Source organism: Oreochromis aureus, linkage group 7, assembly GCF_013358895.1.
Source record: "Oreochromis aureus strain Israel breed Guangdong linkage group 7, ZZ_aureus, whole genome shotgun sequence".
Taxonomy (NCBI): Eukaryota; Metazoa; Chordata; class Actinopteri; order Cichliformes; family Cichlidae; genus Oreochromis; species Oreochromis aureus.
In genome coordinates this window covers 42,958,618-42,980,184 of record NC_052948.1, presented here as the reverse complement: position 1 = coordinate 42,980,184, position 21,567 = coordinate 42,958,618, and the positions used below count along the sequence as shown (strand labels likewise).

The window sequence follows — 21,567 nt, the reverse complement described above, 5'->3', positions numbered from 1 at the left end:
ACTCTGCAGCCCATTAGTGACCAGTGGCTGATGTGAGACAAGAGTTTCTGCAGTCACTTGTGTTTTATCTTTGTACAACAATGATGCTGTAAGCACTTGGTGAGGGTCAGTACATTTTTGTTTGGCTATTTCAAAGGCAACAAAAAATCATGGAAAGGATTTCCATATTATTAAATTGCTTTATTTTAGCTTTAGGCAGTTCTGTTATTTCAGCTTCATCTATTTGAGTTGGACCAACTTAATTATTTAATGACAAATCAACTTAATTTAATTGAGTTAATCCAACCCACGCAAATTACGTTAGTATAACAAAGTATTTAATGCTAATATAAAGTCATTTATTATATTTTGTTTGGTAACAGTTTATAACACAACCCGCAAATAAGACGCAAGTATCCTGTACTTATGTGCATTTTGCAGGCAACAGGTCAGGTTTTCTGAAATACGAGCCATATTATAGAGTCACATGCAAGACCCTCAAAACAATGTAACAATTACACTGTAAGTACCCTGTACTGGCCTGCAATTTGTGGGCAACAAGGCGCAATTACCCTGTACTTCTGTGCATTTTCTGGGCAACTAGTCAGGTTTTTGCAGGAAACAATGAAACAAGTACACTGCAAAAACCTGACTTGTTGCCTCCAAATGGCATGTAAGTACTGGGTACTTGCACCTTGGGCAATTTAGAATCATCAGTTAATTGGATTGTGGGAGGATGGCTGAGGACCCAGAGAGAACCACACAGAAAAGGCCCCAGCTAGTTGGTAGATTCGAAATCAGGACCTTCTTGCTGTGAGGTAACAGGGCTAACCACCGTGCCACTGAACTGTCACGCCACAGCAGGAGTCAAGGCCTGATACAGAATTTTCTTTATGTTTTTGTCCTTGACAGGTTAAACCACAATAAAAAGCAAGAGCATGCACGTGGTTTGTGTATGCTTTTCTGCCTCTTATAACCCCAGTGATTTTCCTTTGGTTTGAAATCTCATGTGATTTTGTGAAATCAAGTAACTAACCACCCTTGCTAGACTGTATCACTTCATCTCAGTAAGAATAAATTAATAACAAGTATTAAGATGTTGAATTTCATGCAGATTAAATTATGTTCAACATAGAAACATATAATTATTTTGTTCAAATTACAAGTTAGAGTCTTGTAAATGTAATGACCACCCAATTTCACTTTTTAGGTTGTCAGGTTTACGCATAAAAAAACACTTTGGTGAAGCTTAGATAAAGATGGGCTTTGGGTTTGACTTACTTTGTCATAGCTACAATAATATTTGTGCAAAGGTCACACAAAAGTCTTATTTAAAATTCATATTAATTATCACAACAGGAAAACAAATGTGAGTCACCTGGGTTCTTGCCAGTGTGGTAGCTTGCATATAGCCACTAGAGGGCGAGGTTACAATTAAAATGTGACCGAATATGTGGCATCCAGGAGAATCTGCTTTTTTGCTAAAATGATCAGGTCCTTACTAGCGCTAAACTGCTTTTCTTCTTTAAGCCCATCATCTGATCATTTTCTTTTACTTACCTTATTCAGGGTCGCAACTCGCTTATCCAGCTGTCATGAGCCAAGAGGGTCATGCCACTGTATCACATTCACACTCACACCTACAGCCAGTTTATAACCATTTATTAATATAACTGAATGTTTTTGGACTGTGACAGGAAGCCAGATTACCTGGAGAGAACCCACCACTTTCTTGGCATGACAACACAGCGAACCACGGCACCATGCCGCCCTCTTAAATTCTTTTTACGTCTTTCATTTTCCCTTCACATACTTTCTGGAAGATGCTCCAAGAAATTCAAGCTTCTTGTCATCGTAAATGTCAAAGCAGAACATGATGCATATTTGTTTACTCATTCACTTCTTTCATTCAGCATGCTGTTGACTGCATGTTGGTAGTTTAAGCTCAGTGGTAACATGTAAGTCAAGTCCTCTTTAAACCAGTGTTGTCTTTTACTTCCTGCATGTGTACCGTATGAGGCTTGAATCGCAAATAAAGCAAATCTGAAACTGAATGTATATAAAAAAGGAAAAAAACTTGTGGTTTATGAAGCCAATTCACCTTAAGAAACAAGCATATATGTTCATTTTCTCAGTCTTGCATAAGTTACTGTGAACCTGAAACACTTTTCCATATTTCCACCTTTTACAGTAACATAACAGCCACATTGGTCCTGAAGCCAAAGCAGCATACCTTTTTACTTATTGGCAAATCCATATTGTTGATAATGATCTTCTGTCTCAGCTTACCGCCCACTTATGTCAGCAGAGGGCTGAGTGTACAGTATGCATTAGCACATACGGTTTGCCGGAGGTTTTCTTGCTTTGCTGTTATTTCTCTTGCACTGTCTGGTACATCTGCAGTGATGTGTTCATTCACCTACACAGGACTATTTAGGGATAATTATTAACATGTTGAAGTAAATATAAAGAAATGACCTCCGTGTGTGACCTTGCTATCGGTGCATTCCTCGAGATATAAAGTGTCGTCGCTTGAGTTTGCTGTATCGACTTATTGTCACCTTGTCTAGTTGTTTTTTGCTGTAGTTACATATGTCCTGTCGAGTCATTCTTTCTAAGTGGTCTTTAATAATGTTTACCTTGATTAGCTCATATATTACAGTACACAGTAAAATACCAAATCCTCTTTCTGTCTTGTGAATAGAACTTACCAAAGGTGCTTGTAAAAAAGGATTAAACTGAACGCAATAAAACAAAATGATTTCTTTGAAAGCTTTTGTATCACAATATATAACAATGCGATAAGGCAGAAAATGACATTACAAATTTAAAATGTTTTAAAGAATTTACTGTGATGGCATCAGCCACACAGGGGTAAATCAGTCCATTTTTTACTTTATTAGTTTGCTTTGCAGTTTTCTTCATTAATTTAATTCATCATTTGGTTAAACCTAACACTGGTATTATGAGGCGCGCGCATAGTAACATTGTGTGGTTTTTCTAAAATGTTTTGTTATATTAATTATGTTTTTCTCTCTTTGAGTTACCTGGGTTTGGGCGGTGGTTGTTTCCTGTCTGGGCAAAGGGCGTGGCTGAGGACTCTGAGAACAAAATGCCTGCTCAGCAGGACCAACCATAGGCTTACCAGGAGCAGGGGTGTTTTAGGTTTAGTTAGGTTATTCTGTGCTTAGTTGATATTAGTGTGTGTTTTTGTTTCCCCCCTATTGTGTATAAATGGTTTGGCCAAATCATTATAAAAGCTACCCTCATGTGTCTTTGTAATTAGGTCAGTTTGTGAGTTAAGTTGTGTCTCACTTTGTTTTGTTTAAGTTTCTGGAAATTATTTTTCGTAGAGTTATATTTAGTTGACCTCTTTTACGGCCTGCTAAGTATGTTTTTGAATTTTGTTAATTTTGGATTTTTTTGAGGGTTAAAATAAAGAAAACCCTTTTTGAAGATACTTTTTTGCCTGTGTCCTCTATGCTTTGGCTGCTTGGTCCCTCACAATTGGTGGCAGCAGTGGGACTTGCCAGTTGAGGACACAGTTTTGTTTTTTAGTTTTGAGGTTTTTTCACCCCAGAAAAAGGGAAAATGCATCGGGGAGGAAAAGTGGAAAAGAAGAAAGGAGTAACTGTTCAGAAGGAAGCTGATGCTGAGGAGGAAATTGGAGTCTCTGAAATGGTGGAGAGCACTGAGGTTGAAGAAAGGGAGCCATCTCTGTCGGATCTGATGTCAATATTGCAAGCTCATATGGGTCAACAGGAGGCTCGGGAAGCAAGGCAGGAAGAGGTAACTGCACGACAAGAACAAAATTCAAAGCATTGCAACATCAGTTTCAGCTTTTACAGTTAGAGGTGCAGTCCCGGACATCACCAGTACCTGAGCTACCATTACCTATCACAGAGTCATCAGAGTCAAGGGAGCTACCTAACATTTCTAGTTCTCCTCATGCTCAAGCTGAATCCAGTCAGTCATTATCAGGTCAGTTTTCATTGCATGAACCCAGACTGGAAAAGTTGACTGATAGTGATGATATTGAGCATTTTTGACCACATTTGAACGCATTGCCTTAGCATATCGTTGGGAAAAACCAGACTGGGTTTTCGCTTAATACCACTGCTAACGGGCAAGGCAAGAGGGGCATACGTTCATATGGATATTGATGACTCTCTCAGCTATGACAAAGTTAAAGCTGCAATTTTGTCTAAGTATGATGTTAACCCTGAGACCTACAGGCAGCGATTTCGTTCACTTGAAGTCAGGCCTGATGAGAGCCCTAAGGAATTGTATGCTCGACTTAAAGATCTGTACGGAAAATGGATTCAACCAAAAGGTAAAACGAACCAAGAAATTGGTGAAATAATCATCCTTGAACAATATTTGAGAATGTTGTCCCCTGAGCTACAGGTTTGGATTCGAGAGCACAATCCGTCTTCTGCAGCGAAGGCAGCTGAGCTGGCAGAAGTGTTTGTAGCTGCCAGGAGGAAAGGACAACCTTGGACCTGTAATGCAAATAAAATGCCAAAGGAAGGCCCCAAATCAGCCCAGATGTATCATCAGAGGCCAGTGTCAGCTGATAAAACTCCTGTGGGTGAGAACCAGTTTGCTGGCAGACCATTAAAAAATTCAAAAAAGATCTTTTGTTACCTCTGTGGGTTAGAGGGCCACACAAAGCCAATGTGCCCAAAAACTTCAGCGAAGATGGTTCAAATGTGTTTCATGCCACGTCCACATGCTGAACGTGGGCTCCAGTGTGACCAGACTGTTAAAATGATACAAATTGAAGCTAATGGAACAACTTTAAGAGCTTTACTTGATTCTGGCAGTTCTCGTACACTGATACACAGAGATTTTGTGCCCCCCAATATTGTCCGTGTTAGTGATACCATCCCCATTTGTTGTGTGCATGGAGATGAGAAGATGTACTCAACAGCTGACATGTACATTAAGGTGAATGGACAGACTTACCTTTTAAATGTTGGGGTGGTTGATAACCTGCCTTATTCAGCTATTCTGGGACGAGATTTTCCAGTGCTTTTGATTTATTGAGTCAGACCAGAATCATCAATGCAATGTGGCTGTTACTAGAGCCCAAGCTCAAAAATCAAATGAAACCTCAGAAGTTTTCAGTGCCTTGCCATTTTTAATGAGGAATGGGAAGCTGCACCTGGGAAGCCTCGGAAAAAGTCGCAGACAGAGGAGACAGGAGAAGTTCCAGCATACTATAGTACACCCAGAAATGCATACTGACCCAGACTTGCCTTTGGGACTTCAAATTCCTGGCAATATAATAGAATTGCAAAAAACTGATCCTAGTTTAGCTTCCTGTTTTCAGCGAGCGGTAGACAAGGACCAAGTAGAGGAGGTAGGCATTAACAAAAGTGAATATGTCTTGCAAAATGGCATACTTTACCATCAGGTGGGCTCACTTCTGAAGCTAGTGGTCCCCCAAGAAGTTAGAGAAACAGTGCTTAATTTGGGACACTCTATTCCCTGGGCTGGCCACCTTGGTAAGCACAAAACCACAGCTCGCATTAAACAACATTTTTTCTGGCCTGGCCTCCATAGAGATGTAGCCTACTTTTGTAAGAGCTGTCCTCAGTGCCAAATGACATCCTCCAAAGTCCCTTCCAAAGCTCCACTCCAACCACTGCCTATTATTGGTACCCCATTTGAGCGCCTCGGAATGGATATTGTTGGACCCGTTGAGAAGAGTAAGTCAGGGAATCGCTATATGCTTGTAATCACTGATTATGCAACTAAATATCCAGAGGTCTTCCCACTGAAATCCATCAAGGCAAAATCAGTAGCCTTCTGCCTTGTACAGCTCTTCGCAAGAGTAGGGTTCCCACAGGAAATACTGACTGATCAGGGGAGTAACTTTATGTCCAACTTACTTAAACAGGTGTACAAGCTGCTGGGCATTAGAAGCCTGAGGACCACCCCATACCATCCTCAGACTGATGGGCTAACAGAACGGTTCAATCAGACTCTGAAGCAGATGCTTCGTAAGGTGGTAGATGAGAATGGTGCTGATTGGGATCAGTGGCTTCCTTATCTTCTCTTTGCCTACAGGGAGGTACCACAAGCCTCCACTGGTTTCTCTCCGTTCGAACTTTTGTATGGGTATGAGGTACAAGGACCTTTAGCCCTGTTAAGAAACATCTGGGAGGGAGGCAAGGAAAAGATGGACTCTGTTAACATTGTTTCCTATGTTGTACAGATGAGGGAGCGACTGCAGAAAATGAGTGAGCTTGCTCAGTCAAATATGACCAAAATCCAGCAGAAGCAGAAGTTTTGGTATGACCGAGCAGCTCGTCAGAGATCTTTTAGTCCTGGACAAAAGGTGTTGGTGCTCCTCCCTACTGACAACAACAAGCTCTTGGCTAAGTGGCAAGGGCCCTTTGAGGTTCAGAAGAAATTGGGGTCCACTACTTACCAAGTGTTCATCCCTGGGAAGCCACGCTCCGGTAGGGTTCTGCACATAAATCTTTTGAAGGAATGGGCGCAGCGCCCTGAAAAGACAGCAGAAGTGATGCTCATAAGGGGTGTGCTAGAGGAAGAAGAGGTTGGTGAGCAATACTTGCCTTCTGCTGATGTGGTAAATTTCGACCTTAGTCATCTGCCAGATGATAAACAGCTTCAGGTGAGAGCTGCATGCAACCCTGAAGTGTTTAAAGTGAATCCTGGCCGAACAGATATTGTTGAGCATGACACTGTTATTAAAGAGGGTGTCTCAGTAAAGCGTTTGAGCTACAGGATCCCTGAACGTCTGCTGACATCCCTGAAGAAGGAAATTGACCTTATGTTGTCCTTGGGATCATCGAGCCATCAAAGAGTGAGTGGTGTAATCCGGTGGTCCTGGTGCCAAAGAAGGATGAAAGCATGAGGTTCTGTATAGACTTCAGGTACCTAAACTCAATATCACTGTTTGACTCATACCCCACGCCACGCATTGATGATTTGCTAGAACGGCTGGGGAAGGCAAAGTACTTGACCACACTTGACCTGTGCAAGGGATATTGGCAGGTGCCACTCACGGAGCGATCAAAGAAGTTAACTGCCTTTCGAACACCTTGGGGGCTCTTCCAATTTACAGTGATGCCATTTGGGCTGCATGGGGCTCCAGCAACCTTTCAGAGATTAATGGACCAGGTACTATGTGGTCTCTCAGATTTTGCATCTGCATATCTTGATGATATTGTCATCTACAGCACCACATGGGAGGAACACTTGGAACATCTGCACGCTGTTTTCGACCGTCTTGGCGCTGCTGGGTTGACGGTGAACCCCTCAAAGTGTGTTTTTGCCTCTGCTGAGACTGAGTACCTGGGTCATGTGATCGGGAATGGGGTGATCAAGCCTCAGGTCAGTAAGATCCAAGCCATTGAGTCTTGTCCTCTCCCACAGACAAGGAAGCAACTAAGATCCTTTTGGGCATGGCAGGTTTTTATCGTCGGTTCATACCACGATTCTCCACCAGAGCAGCTCCACTAACAGACTTGACAGGCATCAAGTGTCCTAATCAGATTAACTGGACAGAGGAGGCTATAGCAGCTTTCAAGGACATCAGTCATTCACTGAGTAGTGAACCAGTTTTGTACAGCCCAGACTTTAATGAGCCCTTTTTCCTTCAAACTGATGCATCTCATAGGGGTCTGGGAGCAGTGCTACTTCAAGGTTTGGAAGGAGAACGTCACCCTGTTGCTTACATCAGCCGAAAGCTGTTCCCAAGAGAGGTTCGGTATTCAACAGTGGAAAAGGAGGCCCTTGCCATCAAGTGGGCCCTTGATTCCTTCAGGTACTACCTTCTTGGAAGAGAATTCACCCTGGAGACGGATCACAGTGCACTTCAGTGGATGGAAAAGATGAAAGATAAGAACGGAAGGATTACAAGATGGTACCTTGCGCTGCAACCTTTTCGGTTTGTCATCACACATTCCTGGGAAGAACAACGTTACCGCCGACTTCCTCTCTCGCTGTACCAGCGAGAGTCCTGAAGAGGGGGGGTGTGTGATGGCATCAGCCACACAGGGGTAAATCAGTCCATTTTTTACTTTATTAGTTTGCTTTGCAGTTTTCTTCATTAATTTAATTCATCATTTGGTTAAACCTAACACTGGTATTATGAGGCGCGCGCATAGTAACATTGTGTGGTTTTTCTAAAATGTTTTGTTATATTTATGTTTTTCTCTCTTTGAGTTACCTGGGTTTGGGCGGTGGCTGTTTCCTGTCTGGGCAAAAGGCATGGCTGAGGACTCTGAGAACAAAATGCCTGCTCAGCAGGACCAACCATAGGCTTACCAGGAGCAGGGTGTTTTAGGTTTAGTTAGGTTATTCTGTGCTTAGTTGATATTAGTGTGTGTTTTGTTTCCCCTATTGTGTATAAATGGTTTGGCCAAATCATTATAAAAGCTACCCTCATGTGTCTTTGTAATTAGGTCAGTTTGTGAGTTAAGTTGTGTCTCACTTTGTTTTGTTTAAGTTTCTGGAAATTATTTTTCGTAGAGTTATATTTAGTTGACCTCTTTTACGGCCTGCTAAGTATGTTTTTGAATTTTGTTAATTTTGGATTTTTTTGAGGGTTAAAATAAAGAAAACCCTTTTTGAAGATACTTTTTTGCCTGTGTCCTCTATGCTTTGGCTGCTTGGTCCCTCACATTACACACCTGTAATAAGACCGAGATCAATAAAGGGGCACAAACTTTGCACGATAAGTATGCAGCGCTAAACAACACAGCAGCCTTTTGGGGCCTCTAAAACTTCAAGACAGCCTTAAAAACGCTTTCTATTTTCCTTCTTAAACGGTTTCATGCTATAAAAACAGGCCAGATGAAATAGCAAGGAGCCCGCTTATACGGTAGAACATGTCACCAGATTGGCCAGGGAACAAACAAACATTACAGAAAATATGGATGTCAGGATGTCATGGATCTGGAGACCAGTGCATTCTCATTTTGTACACTGATCACTCACTAGGACCGCCATAAAGCATACTCTGCTTTTTCATCCATTTTGCATTAGAAGTGACCAAAATATAAGAAAATGAACGTCTTGCTTCACTGAAGAAGAACTGAAACTAGTAACTGAGACCATGAGGTCATAAATGAAGCAAGTAATGGCATTTTTCAAATATCTATAAAATCAGACTTCTTTTTGCAGCTGAGAATGGAAGTTTAAAGATGCCTCTTCATTGACTTGACTTTTATGGGCTCACAGCTCCTATTTAGAGTTGTTTTGGTTCCACCTAGTGTTCACCTTGACCGCTGCACACTACAGCATTACCTGGGCTTACTGTTCAGACACTGAGCTGTAAGTTTATACTTTATGTGACATTCCCTATAACTTGATTAGAGCATGCAGTACTGCCTCCCAAATCAAGATAGCATCTTGTTAAGTAATTGAATCAAATGATAAAGGGCTGACTTAGCAAATGAGGAACTGCTACCAATTAAACAAATGGACTTCGTTGACTAGACGGTGATGAAAATGCTGCACTGTAAAAACAGCTAGATGCCAGCAACATCCATCTTTTTGTTGCTTTTAAAGATGTGGAAAGCATATAAATTTCACTCTCTATAATGCAATTAATGAATCCTTAACACAGTATCAACAACAAGGACAAGAAAAAACACAAATCTCTGCACAGTTCACACATCTTTGGTTTAATTGTTTTTAGAAAGCGTCAAATAAGGCACAGCGAAATGTAAAAAGCACAGATGAACAAACTGTAATAAAAAAGCCAATGTTGTAGATTCCAGAGTAAACACATGGCTGAATGTTGGAGTGACATTTTCTTTACTCGCCTCCACAGAGCTGGAGCAGAATTTTGCGGTAGTCACCAGATGTGTCTCCCTGGGGGGGTGTTAAAAAAAAGAAAAAAGAAGAGCATATTTTTAAGACTTCAAGGCTTCTGAACGCCCCCCCCAAGAATTCTCTTTAATATTATCTTGCAACATTTCAAAACAACATAAGGACATTACATAATGTCAGAAGTGCATATATTACACCCCAGCTGATGTATTGCAAAGCTTTTGCTTACGACAGGGCGTTACCGTCCCCCGTCTTTGGTGCCTCACCTTGATGAAGGAGTGTAGAGTCTTTCCATACATCTTCAGGAACTGTGCTTTAATGTCCAACATGTCAATCTCAGCCCTGGCTACCATTATCCGGATAAGGACGGTGTCTGTAGTGCCCAGGCCCTGGAAAGAGAGAAACAAAAACTGTATTTGTACTGCACTGGACTCTGTCGCAGACTATAACAGCCTCGGACTGATTTCTTTTTGGCCTAATTCATAATACAGGGAGTGCAGAATTATTAGGCAAGTTGTATTTTTGAGGAATAATTTTATTATTGAACAACAACCATGTTCTCAATGAACCCAAAAACTCATTAATATCAAAGCTGAATGTTTTTGAAGTAGTTTTTAGTTTGTTTTAGTTTTAGCTATTTTAGGGGATATCTGTGTGTGCAGGTGACTATTACTGTGCATAATTATTAGGCAACTTAACAAAAACAAATATATACCCATTTCAATTCTTTATTTTTACCAGTGAAACCAATATAACATCTCCACATTCACAAATATACATTTCTGACATTCAAAAACAAAACAAAAACAAATCAGCGACCAATATAGCCACCTTTCTTTGCAAGGACACTCAAAAGCCTGCCATCCATGGATTCTGTCAGTGTTTTGATCTGTTCACCATCAACATTGCGCAGCAGCAACCACAGCCTCCCAGACACTGTTCAGAGAGGTGTACTGTTTTCCTCCTTGTAAATCTCACATTTGATGATGGACCACAGGTTCTCAATGGGGTTCAGATCAGGTGAACAAGGAGGCCATTCATTAGTTTTTCTTCTTTTATTCAGCCACGCTGTGGAGTACTTGGACGCGTGTGATGGAGCATTGTCCTGCATGAAAATCATGTTTTTCTTGAAGGATGCAGACTTCTTCCTGTACCACTGCTTGAAGAAGGTGTCTTCCAGAAACTGTAGGACTGGGAGTTGAGCTTGACTCCATCCTCAACCCGATCATCTTTGATGATACCAGCCCAAACCAGTACTCCACCTCCACCTTGCTGGCGTCTGAGTGGGACTGGAGCTCTCTGCCCTTTACCAATGCAGCCACGGGCCCATCCATCTGGCCCATCAAGACTCACTCTCATTTCATCAGTCCATAAAACCTTAGAAAAATCAGTCTTGAGATATTTCTTGGCCCAGTCTTGACGTTTCAGCTTGTGTGTCTTGTTCAGTGGTGGTCGTCTTTCAGCCTTTCTTACCTTGGCCATGTCTCTGAGTATTGCACACCTTGTGCTTTTGGGCACTCAGTGATGTTGCAGCTCTGAACAAAACTGGTGGCAAGTTCTTGGCAGCTGCACGCTTGACTTTTCTCAGTTCATGGGGTCTATTTTGCGCCTTGGTTTTTCCACACGCTTCTTGCGAATGTTGACTATTTTGAATGAAACGCTTGATTGTTCGGCGATCACGCTTCAGAAGCTTTGCAATTTTAAGACTGCTGCATCCCTCTGCAAGATATCTCACTATTTTTGACTTTTCTGAGCCTGTCAAGTCCTTCTTTTGACCCATTTTGCCAAAGGAAAGGAAGTTGCCTAATAATTATGCACACCTGATATAGGGTGTTGATGTCATTAGACCACACCCTTCTCATTACAGAGATGCACATCACCTAATATGCTTAATTGGTAGTAGGCTTTCGAGCCTATACAGCTTGGAGTAAGACAACATGCATGAAGAGGATGATGTGGACAAAATACTCAATTGCCTAATAATTCTGCACTCCCTGTATATTATGGCATACAGTGCTGTGCAAAAATCTTGAGCCACTTTTATTTTTATTCTTACTTCCAAGACGCCTGACTTCCTTGTACAAAGTAGTTTTGAGCAATCATTATTCAGGCTCTCTGAAGGTCTTTCAGATTTTTTCCTTTGGGCAATGGTTGATTTTTCCATTCATTTCCATTTTCACAGCAATGTCTTTTGTTTGCTTGTTTGTTCAAACCACTTAATACTAAACTATGAATTATAGAAGCATAAAAAAATCTAAGGGAAGCTTAGCAAAGAACCAAGTTTTAATTGTGTCTTTAGGCATTTTGTGACAGGCTACAGTAACAGCCTGTCACAAAAATTGTTTTTGTTCAAAAACACAATTTGCTCCTTTTCCTTTAGTTGAACCTACAAAAACATAATAATAATAGTAATGTCAAAAATGACAAAGTTTGACAGGTGTGAAATTGTATTTTTGTACCAACAAGGTGCTATTAGCTGAAACCTGGGCAAATCTCAGCATGCTGTGCAGTGTGTCCTTAAAAATTTGGAAGAAACTGTGAGAACAAAAGAAAAAGTGGCAGGCTTAAGAAACCATCTACATCAGATCAACAGTATCTGAAAGTCATGTCCTTAAGAAATTAAAAAAAAAAAAAAAAATCCAACAAAGACCTGATGCAAGGCTGCCTGCATCTCAGGAGGTAGAGGGGGTCGCCTACCAACTGAGTGGTCGGTGGTTTGATGCATGTCTGCATGGCTAAATATTTCTGGGAAATATACTGAACTCCAAGTTTCCCCTGATGCATTCTTTAGAGTGTGTGAATGTTAGACAAGTACTGTTTGAAGAAGGAAAAATATAGGTATATAGGTATATAGGTAAATATAAGTGTTTTATATACCATAGTGGGCCATGTGCCACAGGACCTGAAAGATACATCCCGCTCTTCAGCTGATCAATCTATTGTTTGCCATACCCTCATCAGAAATGAGCTCAATAGCTGTCAAGAAGCCATTAATGTTGAGGTCCAACTTCAACATTAATGAAGCAGAGAACAGGACAAAAGGCAGCCAACATCCAGAGTTGAACTATACTTGCAGACTATTTAAAGAAATTACAAGAAAAACTGTCTGAGAGAGTTCAGGCTGTGTTGAAGTATAAAGGTTGTCATACCAAATATTGACTTTGCAGGCTCATTATAATTGCACAAGCTCTGTTTTTGCCTTATATGCTGTATTTCCATGTATGTTTGCACACATTTTAATAAATCTCTGAACCCATTTCCATTTTCCTAGCAAAATATACAGAAATGAGGGGTGACAGGAGGCTCTTGCATACAGTAGCACTTAATAGAAGTCATTCTTTATATTTGTGGTTGTTTTATGATAGATCTGGAAGTGGAAGAAAGAAAAGTAGCTATGTATCACTGCATGAAATATTTACCTTCATTGATTTGTATAATCGCTCAGCAAAAAAAGCCGGCTTGTTCCTGATGCATTTCACTGCAAAGTAGAAAACAAATGACTGCGCATAAGATGCAAATCGTAGTGTATGATGCAGAAAAACAATTTATTCTACTTGATTAATATATTAAAAAAAAATGTGAACAGCAGCATTTATTTGATCTCTTGTGACTGAAAAGTAGGCCTTCATTCGACCTGCAATTCCTAATTTTGTGGATTTTTAAATATTTAGTGTCCACTGATGAGTGTATTTGTGTGTTTCTGCACTAAACTTTACACAGACCACCTGGTAAGTCAGCAGCAAATATTGTAAGCTTGCTTATTTATTTATTTCTGTGCTATTTTGAACCCACGTGTATCTTAGACTTCATCTGAAGGATCACGTAACTGAAAAGACCCACCTATAGCCAGAAAGACGTCTTCCAGGCAGCCAGACATCTCCCTCTTGATGCTCTCCTCAATGTCTCTTCCAGAAATCTTCTGATACTCCTGAAACACTGGAGCGGGAAATAACATGATTCATAAGGAAGTTGCCAATAGTAAATGGTAAATGGCTGAATATAGCGCTTAGACCCACCTATAGACCCAAAGCGTCTTCCAGGCATCCAGTCATTCACCCATTCACACACACATTCACACACTGGTGATAGTAAGCTACATTGTAGCCACAGCCACCCTGGGGCGCACTGACAGAGGCGAGGCTGCCAGAGTGGCCAGAGTGCCAGACACACAATAGTGACCTGATGACTCACTAATTAAAAGATTATGTGATTTAACAAGTGATTTTGGTCATAAATTTGATATAATCATTAACTGAAATTCCTTTGGTGACCAATTTAAGGAAGTGAGGCAATGCAAAGTATTTTCACATGACACAAAGCATTTATAGTACCTCGCAGCAGATGGTTTCGGTTCCTCACACAAAGCACTGTGAGGAATTTAACTTCATCTGTGCCCCATCGAGCCTCACCAGCCTCATAGATTTCCTACAATCACAGACATAAAATTGTTGTCAACCAGTCTCTACGCCTGTGTAACAGAGGAGTTAAATACACCATTTTCCCTTATGACCTGAACCTTTACCTTGGCATCTTGAATAGCCTGGGCCTCGTCCACTGTGGTGCCTTCATCCCGTCCAGCCTGCAAAACAGGAGATGTGTCAGCTCAAGAGAACATGCGTACAAGATTAAGCAACAGAAAAAAGTAATATTAACTGGTTATTTTATTATGCAGAAGTGACTCATTCTTCCTCTTCCCTGAAGAAAAGATATTAGATAAAGGTTCAACTGACATTTTACAAGTAAGGCTGAACCTGCTAGTAAATACCAGGAGGTTAATACTTCATACTTATAATCTACACAGCTTGACTTTGTTCTATTTGACAATGGTAGTATTTGCGATGCTGCATGCAAATACCACACTAAAGTCCAAAATGTTTTGTTTTCTTACTTTTTTGTTTGCTAAAATTGCAAAAGTTCTAAATTTTAAAACAAGCCGAATTTATTTTTCTGTTGTTTATTTTCTATGAATTTTAACTTAAAGCTATCAAACAGTGTCCATTCTTTGGATTAACACAGTTTGGTAAAAATGCAAAATAGATAAATATTCACTTATGTCAGCTTTGTAAATGATCAGACGTCCGATAAAAGCTTTGTAAACAAACCGGAACAGAGCAGCGGTTTGCTGGATGAGGATTTAGGGCAGTTACATCAGAAAATGTTCAACAAATGACCTCTTTTTTTTTTTGTGACACGGTTTGGAGATACAGTGAAGTTCAGATAAGCATTGGAAATATTAGAAAATTCAGTTGGTCTGGACGGTGTAATTGCTTGTCTACTTTTGCGTCTCTGGCCAGCGTTTCGCACATTGAATAACACTATAAAAAGGTCGTGGGTCAAAGTTTGCTCACCGTGAGTAAAGAGACCAAAACTCTTTGAAACATTCCAGATGTATCCCCGATTATATCATCTTCCAGTTTCTTCTCATATTCTGCCATTAATAAAAAAAAAGACATAAAATCATTTGAAATTGCACTTTTTTAGTTTTTATTTTAAAATTACACTTACCACTAAACATGTAGTTCACTAAATGTATATTAGGCTCTGTTGGTTGTTACTACTCGTAAGAAAGATGCTGTTAAGTTGCTACTTGCTCAACTAGTTCAGTCAGTCAGTAAATGTGTCCAACTACCGTAGGCACCAATAACAGCTTCTCATGTAAACGTTAGCCATACAGTACATCAAGACTGAGCACTCTGGAGGATTCTTGTCGATGGCTTATACCGCAGGAGGCGTGTTAGACACAAGTAATATAGTAGATTCTCAGACTTCTACATTATGAGCAACAGCTCGTGGGAAGAATAATATTTACTGCAGGCTTAAAAGGGAGCCATAATCCAGATTTCTATGAGATTCAAACAAAACAAAAACAAAAAACAGATTCAGAAGCCAAATATTGACATTCGCGTTCAGTTAATATTCATTGTTTTTAATCTAAAATGTCCAACTATTATGCTCTATAGAACAACACAACAAAGCAGACAAATCACTCAAGGAAAGGTTACTGAAAACCACTTTATAAATACTTTCCAGCTACTCTCATTTCATCCACAGAGGAACAATTCAGCAACAATAAACTGCCACACAGAGAGCAGCAGTGGCTGTTATGAATAATTTACAACATCCAGTGTTTTCTAATAAAGGAGGTCGTTGCAACTCCTAACAAAACACAGAGTTTTGTTGGTGCTACACAATATCATATATCATTGCTACCAGCTGGTAGAGAGACCTGAGGAGGTGACACTCTTACCTTTCTTGTAGACGTCGTCGATGAGTTTTATTTCCTCATTTGACCTTGAGGCGAGGATATCGATGAGACAAGCCTCTTCGGTTCCAGCCCCCTGTAATAAATCAGTATGCCGTAAGCTGCACATTGGGAATTAAAGGAAAAGGCTGGCGGTATTCAGTATATTTGTTATTGTCACATAATCCCACTTCCTGAGGTTCCCAGTCCCAAGCAAATTTCTTCAATATTTTTCCCCAAATCGCTTCACACTGTTATAAACAGTGCAACTGTTTAAGTATACATGTATACAAGTTGAGCTACGGATTAATACCAATTTGTAAAACAGCAGAGGGCTGATACTGTGTGCAGGATTAGCTCAAAATAAACTACAGTATGTAAATAACAGCAACAGAGGTGTGTCATTTAAAGACTGTGAACATAAATGATGATTTGTGTGACATAAAAATAACAGACTTTGCATACACAGATAATACATGTTGGCCTTGGGGACAATAGGAAAATATACAGGTGCATTACTAAAAGACTAGCAGCTCAATCAAAAACCTCTTCACTCACCTTCATTGCATTTCTGAGCTCGTAGGCATCGTATACAGGCGCCAGCATCAGCAGACCCAGAACAACACTCCTGAAGTTCCCACTCAGCTCTGAGGACAGATCATCAGCCAGGTCCTGAAGGGGGATGGAAACAGATGAATGTTCTTATTGTTTTAAAATTAGTCCTGCATTTATTACTTCTAGCCTGGACTACTGTAATTCAGTATTGTCATGATGTCCTAAAAACCCTCTGAAAAGCTTTCAGGTGATTGAAAATGCTGCAGCAAGAATACTGACAGCGTCTACAAAGAGAGCACATTTCTCCCATATTGGCTCCTTGTCATTGGCTCCCTGTTAAATCCAGAATCAACTTTAAAATCCTTCTCCTCACATACAATGTGTTGAATAATTAGAGTCTAGCTTATGTACTGTATCATCCCAATGGAGCACTTCACTCTCAGGATATTTAAAGTAGACCAGGAGGCAGAGCCTTCAGCTTTCAGGCCCTGCTTCTGTGGAACCAGCTTCCAGCATGGATTCAGGTCTCTACAGCGTCTCTACTTTTAAGATTAGGTTAAAAACTTCCTTTTTGATAAAGCATGTAGTTATGTTGGAACAGGTGAATCTAATCCTCACTTAGTTATCCTGCAATAGGACTAGGCTGCTGGGTAGCTTTACTCACCTCTTTTCACTCTCTGTGTGTTTACACAGCACTCTGTGTTTAATCATTAGTTATTATTAATCTCTTGCCCTCCACAGTGTGTTTTTGTCTTTTGGACCCTCCCCTCACCCCTAACCGTTCATGGCAGATGGCTGCCTTCCCTAAACCTGGTTCTGCCAGAGGTTTCTTCCTGTTAAAAGGGAGTTTTCCCTTCCCACTGTTGCCAAGTGGTTGCTCATAGGGGGTCGCCTAATTGCTCAGGTTTTCTCCGTATTATTATAGGGGCTTTGACTATGGAAGTAGAATATAAATCACCTTGAGATGACTGTTGTTGTGATTTGTCGTGATATAAAAAAACTTAAGTTGAATATTTAAGTGAATTTATTAGGCTGTGCCAGTGTAACAAACGCAGACTGTCTACAACATTCAGTTGAGTGAAATGGATTTATGTTGACCATGACTTCACTCAATCCAACAGCATTTGGGTCTCCACTAGAGGGTGTGGTTCTTGGAAAGAGTTTTGGTGAAAAGAGGAGCTTGTTCCACTCGGCCCCACCCCTTCCCCGTGTGGGTGTCCGCGTGTGCAACATGACTCACTTTTCCTGACTGCAACAACTCTGCTCACTCTGCTGTTCCCATAGCTCCCCTCAATGAACTTTCAGTTGCTTTTAATGACTTTGTACCAGATGTGCATTGTGTACAGTGTGCAGGGAGATAAATATTATCTTAATATGTCAATACAATAAAGATCTCAGGCTTCCCGTTTTGTTAATATATTGAGCCCCATAATCAGGAAACAACCGAAGTGACAGTGGGTAACACACCTCTGTGGGTTCAGCTTGTGTTTTTTATTGACTCAGACCTTCCTATTCTAGAAAACTCACAAGCCCCTCTCTGTATTAACCTTTATTTGCAAGAGTTATTTATTTCTGCTTTGCAGTTAAAGGTTAACTTGCACCTTATCACCTTACCCCACCTATAATAAGGACAGTGAGAGTACACACACATCTTCAGTTATGAATGGAGCATGTTTGCTGCCTCTCACCTTCCCCACTGTTTGTTTGTAGGCCATTTTGATTCGCTGCCTCTGGGCAATAGTACGGTGGGCCAGGATCTCAATGAGAGCTGCCTCATTAGTGCCTGAAAGAAATTTCATAGACTCAGGTTATGTAATCTTAACCGCTGTCAATCATGAAATAAAAGAAGCATATTTATTTCTTTTGCTGAAATGCATTTAAAAGCATAGGTTCGGTCATTTTACATAGGCCGTAGAGTCGGGCGACACTGCTGCAGGCCTGGAAATTATCCTAACACAAGGTTGTTTGTTCCCATGGCCATAGAAACCATCTGTTTCCAATGGAGCTCAAACAAGAGTCAGGAGAAGATTATTAGAGTATCAAATCCTAACAGCTTAAACATTCCTCTCCATGAATTTGCTGAATTTGTTAACACTATCAAATGCTGAATGTTAGAGGGTATCTACATAGCACCTACACAGTATCTCCCTGCTTGGCTTTAAAACAGTATAATCCATGACAAAGCTAGTCTACTACTACAGCCTGCATGATAAGCAAGACTCATTTCCTTCCTTATCAGGAGTGAAAATGTTGTAAAACACAAAGGTTAAAGATTGGTAATCTTTTACTGTGACAGTGACTAAACAAATGGACTATAAAGGAAACACTAAGATACCCCATGACTGCGTGAGCACTGTGCAATGTTGAAATTAGTTTTCAAACTTTCCTTCAGAAGAAGGGAGAGACCAAGGAGAATTTATTTTTTCTCCATAGAGGGCTAAGGATATCTTTAGCTGATGGTCAGTGGGTGACAATGATGTTGGATCACTCACCAGCTCCTTTCATGGCTTCTCTAAGCTTCTGGGCATCTGCGTCGGGATTAAAATTAGCGGCTTCAGTCACGGTTCCACGGTTTCCGATCTGATTACAAATGACAAAACTACAATTATTAATCTATTAAACAGAAATTAAATAAGTAAACACAAAGCTTAAAGTACAACTCAATCATTTTTCCCATTCCTGCCATTTAAAAAAAAAAAAATATCACTATGTACACATGTGAAGAGTTTGACTTGATGTTTTGACATCAATTTGCTTGAATAAGTTTAACACATCTGTGTAAGAGCCACTTTTAGAGCCAGTATCCATTTCTCAGAAGCTTATCTGCCTATCGCAAACTCCATCTTTTTCAGTAAGTAGAAAAGTAAAGATAAGCAGATAAGCATTTGTAAACATTTTACAGAACTAATTAAAAATATATGTGTAATAAAGTATGTCTGATTATTGATCATTTATCCTAAAGTCAAAGGCATATGTGCTACAATGCATAATTATTCGTCTATTCATGAGTGTTAGATTATTTTACAGTTTTAAAAAGCAGGATTGAATTGTAAGGGCTCTATAATCTTGTTTAGGGGACTTGCATTGAACATAAAAACAAAGCAAAACAAAACGATCTAATAAACTACCTTTATCACAGGTTGCTAAACCTTTACCCTTTCTTTAATTTGAATTGCCTGTCATTTCTGCTGTGTCGAAAGTACAATGACTCCCTACGGGTGATGCAAATTCACACTGACTACATGACCATGCAGCTGAGAGAGAGACTTACTGCTGCCATTGTAGAAGAGTGTAGATTTTCAAACTGGAGGTCCTGAAAGCTACAAAAGAACAGATTAAAAAAAATGCACAATGAGTACTTTATTACACTGCAGGGGCAGGAAGATGTTGCAGGTTTGAATGTGGCCTTCGTTAACCTTTGATCAATATTGTATGCAGGTCATCATCTCACAGAGGGTTTCCACCACACGACATTTCGTCACAGGTTCTCATGTGTCCTACATCTGTGGTGGTTTCCCGGGAGCTTATCTCATTAAACTTGTGTTTGTTTGGATACACCTGTAATTACTCCGAGAGGAAACCTGGTACACTCCCACCTGGTTTTATCCCTGTGGAGATCAACTTACCCTGTCCACTTCCATCCACTTATGATCCAGCACATTAAATGTTTTTACCATAAATTATACATAACATGACTCATCTGCCAGTATTTGTCTGTGGAGATATTTGATATTCAAACACGGGAGCCTAAACTCTGCACTTAGGGTAAGGGCCACACCTTAGCGGTGTATAGGCTAATGTAAATATGAAGCAATTCTTGCGATTCTTGCTGTTGTCAAAGCGCAATAGTGCAACCTAATATAAAAATCCTCATTTGCGTGAACAAACAAAGAGCTTGCTTTTCAGGGTAAACTCTTGCACTTGATCGTGCATGGAGTGGGAAAAGTTTTAACAACTGCTGGATTATAGTTTTCCTGTTAGTAAACCTGTTTGGGCTGCTCACGCTCATTCTTACGGCTTTGATTCTCCGAAAGCGGGCAAGTGGACTGCCAATGAATTTACAGAAAAGGATAAACTGAAAGCTGAAGCTCAAAAACGAAATAGACTCATAGTGCCAAAGACATTCTTGAAACTGAAACTTATTGATCGATGCCTTATAGATCTATGGTTCAGACGTGGTTAGATACGAAATATAAAGAGTGCATCGTATCGATTAAAAAGTCAGGAAGCAGAAGACTTTACAGTTAACTTGTCTTAACTCAGTGGGCACACCCTGCAGACAGACAGACAGAGGAGCTCCCGCCTAATCTCCATGCTAACAAAGTCACACCGCAAAACAACGTAAATAAATGACTGACCGGTGCTAAAGTATAGCTTACCTGTCCCGGAGACAAATCTACTGAGCCTGAAGTCAGACACGAAGGTAGAGCGTCACAGTACAGCGAACTCTACAGCTTATAACTACCAGCTGTTTTTCTTGCACCTCCCACGGACGTCAGTTTTTTTGCAGGGTCGTTTGCGTTTTGAGGTGCGTTCGCGGAGCGGCGGAACGTCGGCCAAGGCATTTACTTACAGGGGCAGAAAACAGTGGTCATTTTTGTTTTGTTCCACTGCAGAAAAAAAAAATTGACCTCAGAGTCAAAATTTTGAGATATGCAGATAAATTTTATGTTCTGTAAAATCTATTGTATATTATAAATATATTCGAATGTTTTTTTTTATTTTCAATCACTTTATTCCATGAAATTGAACATACACAACGTAAATTGTAAAATAAAATTACATTATTTTGTCTCCATTGTTTTTTAATTAAACCTATAAAATCGAAAGTAAAACATAAATGCAGGATATGTCTTTATGTAATTGAATTTTTATTTTATCATTTGGATGCTCGCGTGCGAGCGACGTGACGTAATCGCGCCACATGATCACATACGCTAGGGTGAGGGGAGGCTGCAGTTGCGCTCTGAACTACAATA

At 40.2% G+C, this 21,567-nt stretch overlaps 1 protein-coding gene across 1 annotated transcript; it reads right to left on the bottom strand.

Annotated features, from left to right (window-relative positions):
- Positions 1 to 9,623: 9,623 nt before the first annotated feature.
- On the bottom strand, positions 9,624 to 21,122 carry anxa4 (annexin A4). The gene is made up of 13 exons (XM_031742560.2): positions 20,968 to 21,122; positions 19,860 to 19,908; positions 19,081 to 19,168; positions 18,277 to 18,371; positions 16,592 to 16,705; positions 16,040 to 16,130; positions 15,141 to 15,220; positions 14,315 to 14,371; positions 14,124 to 14,217; positions 13,633 to 13,728; positions 13,212 to 13,270; positions 10,059 to 10,181; positions 9,624 to 9,834 (listed from the first exon to the last, which is right to left on the bottom strand). The coding sequence occupies exons 2-13, from the start codon at positions 19,866 to 19,868 to the stop codon at positions 9,778 to 9,780; spliced, it is 963 nt and encodes a 320-aa protein (XP_031598420.1). The 5' UTR covers positions 19,869 to 19,908; positions 20,968 to 21,122; the 3' UTR covers positions 9,624 to 9,777.
- Positions 21,123 to 21,567: the final 445 nt, after the last annotated feature.

Bases quoted from the DNA above. Each gene is read 5' to 3' on its own strand.
- anxa4 (XM_031742560.2), bottom strand. The intron at 16,131-16,591 runs GTGAGTGAAGAG...GATTTATTACAG, and splicing joins AGCTCAGAAATGCAATGAAG to GGGGCTGGAACCGAAGAGGC. The intron at 10,182-13,211 runs GTAAATATTTCA...CTCTCTTTCCAG, and splicing joins GATTATACAAATCAATGAAG to GGCCTGGGCACTACAGACAC.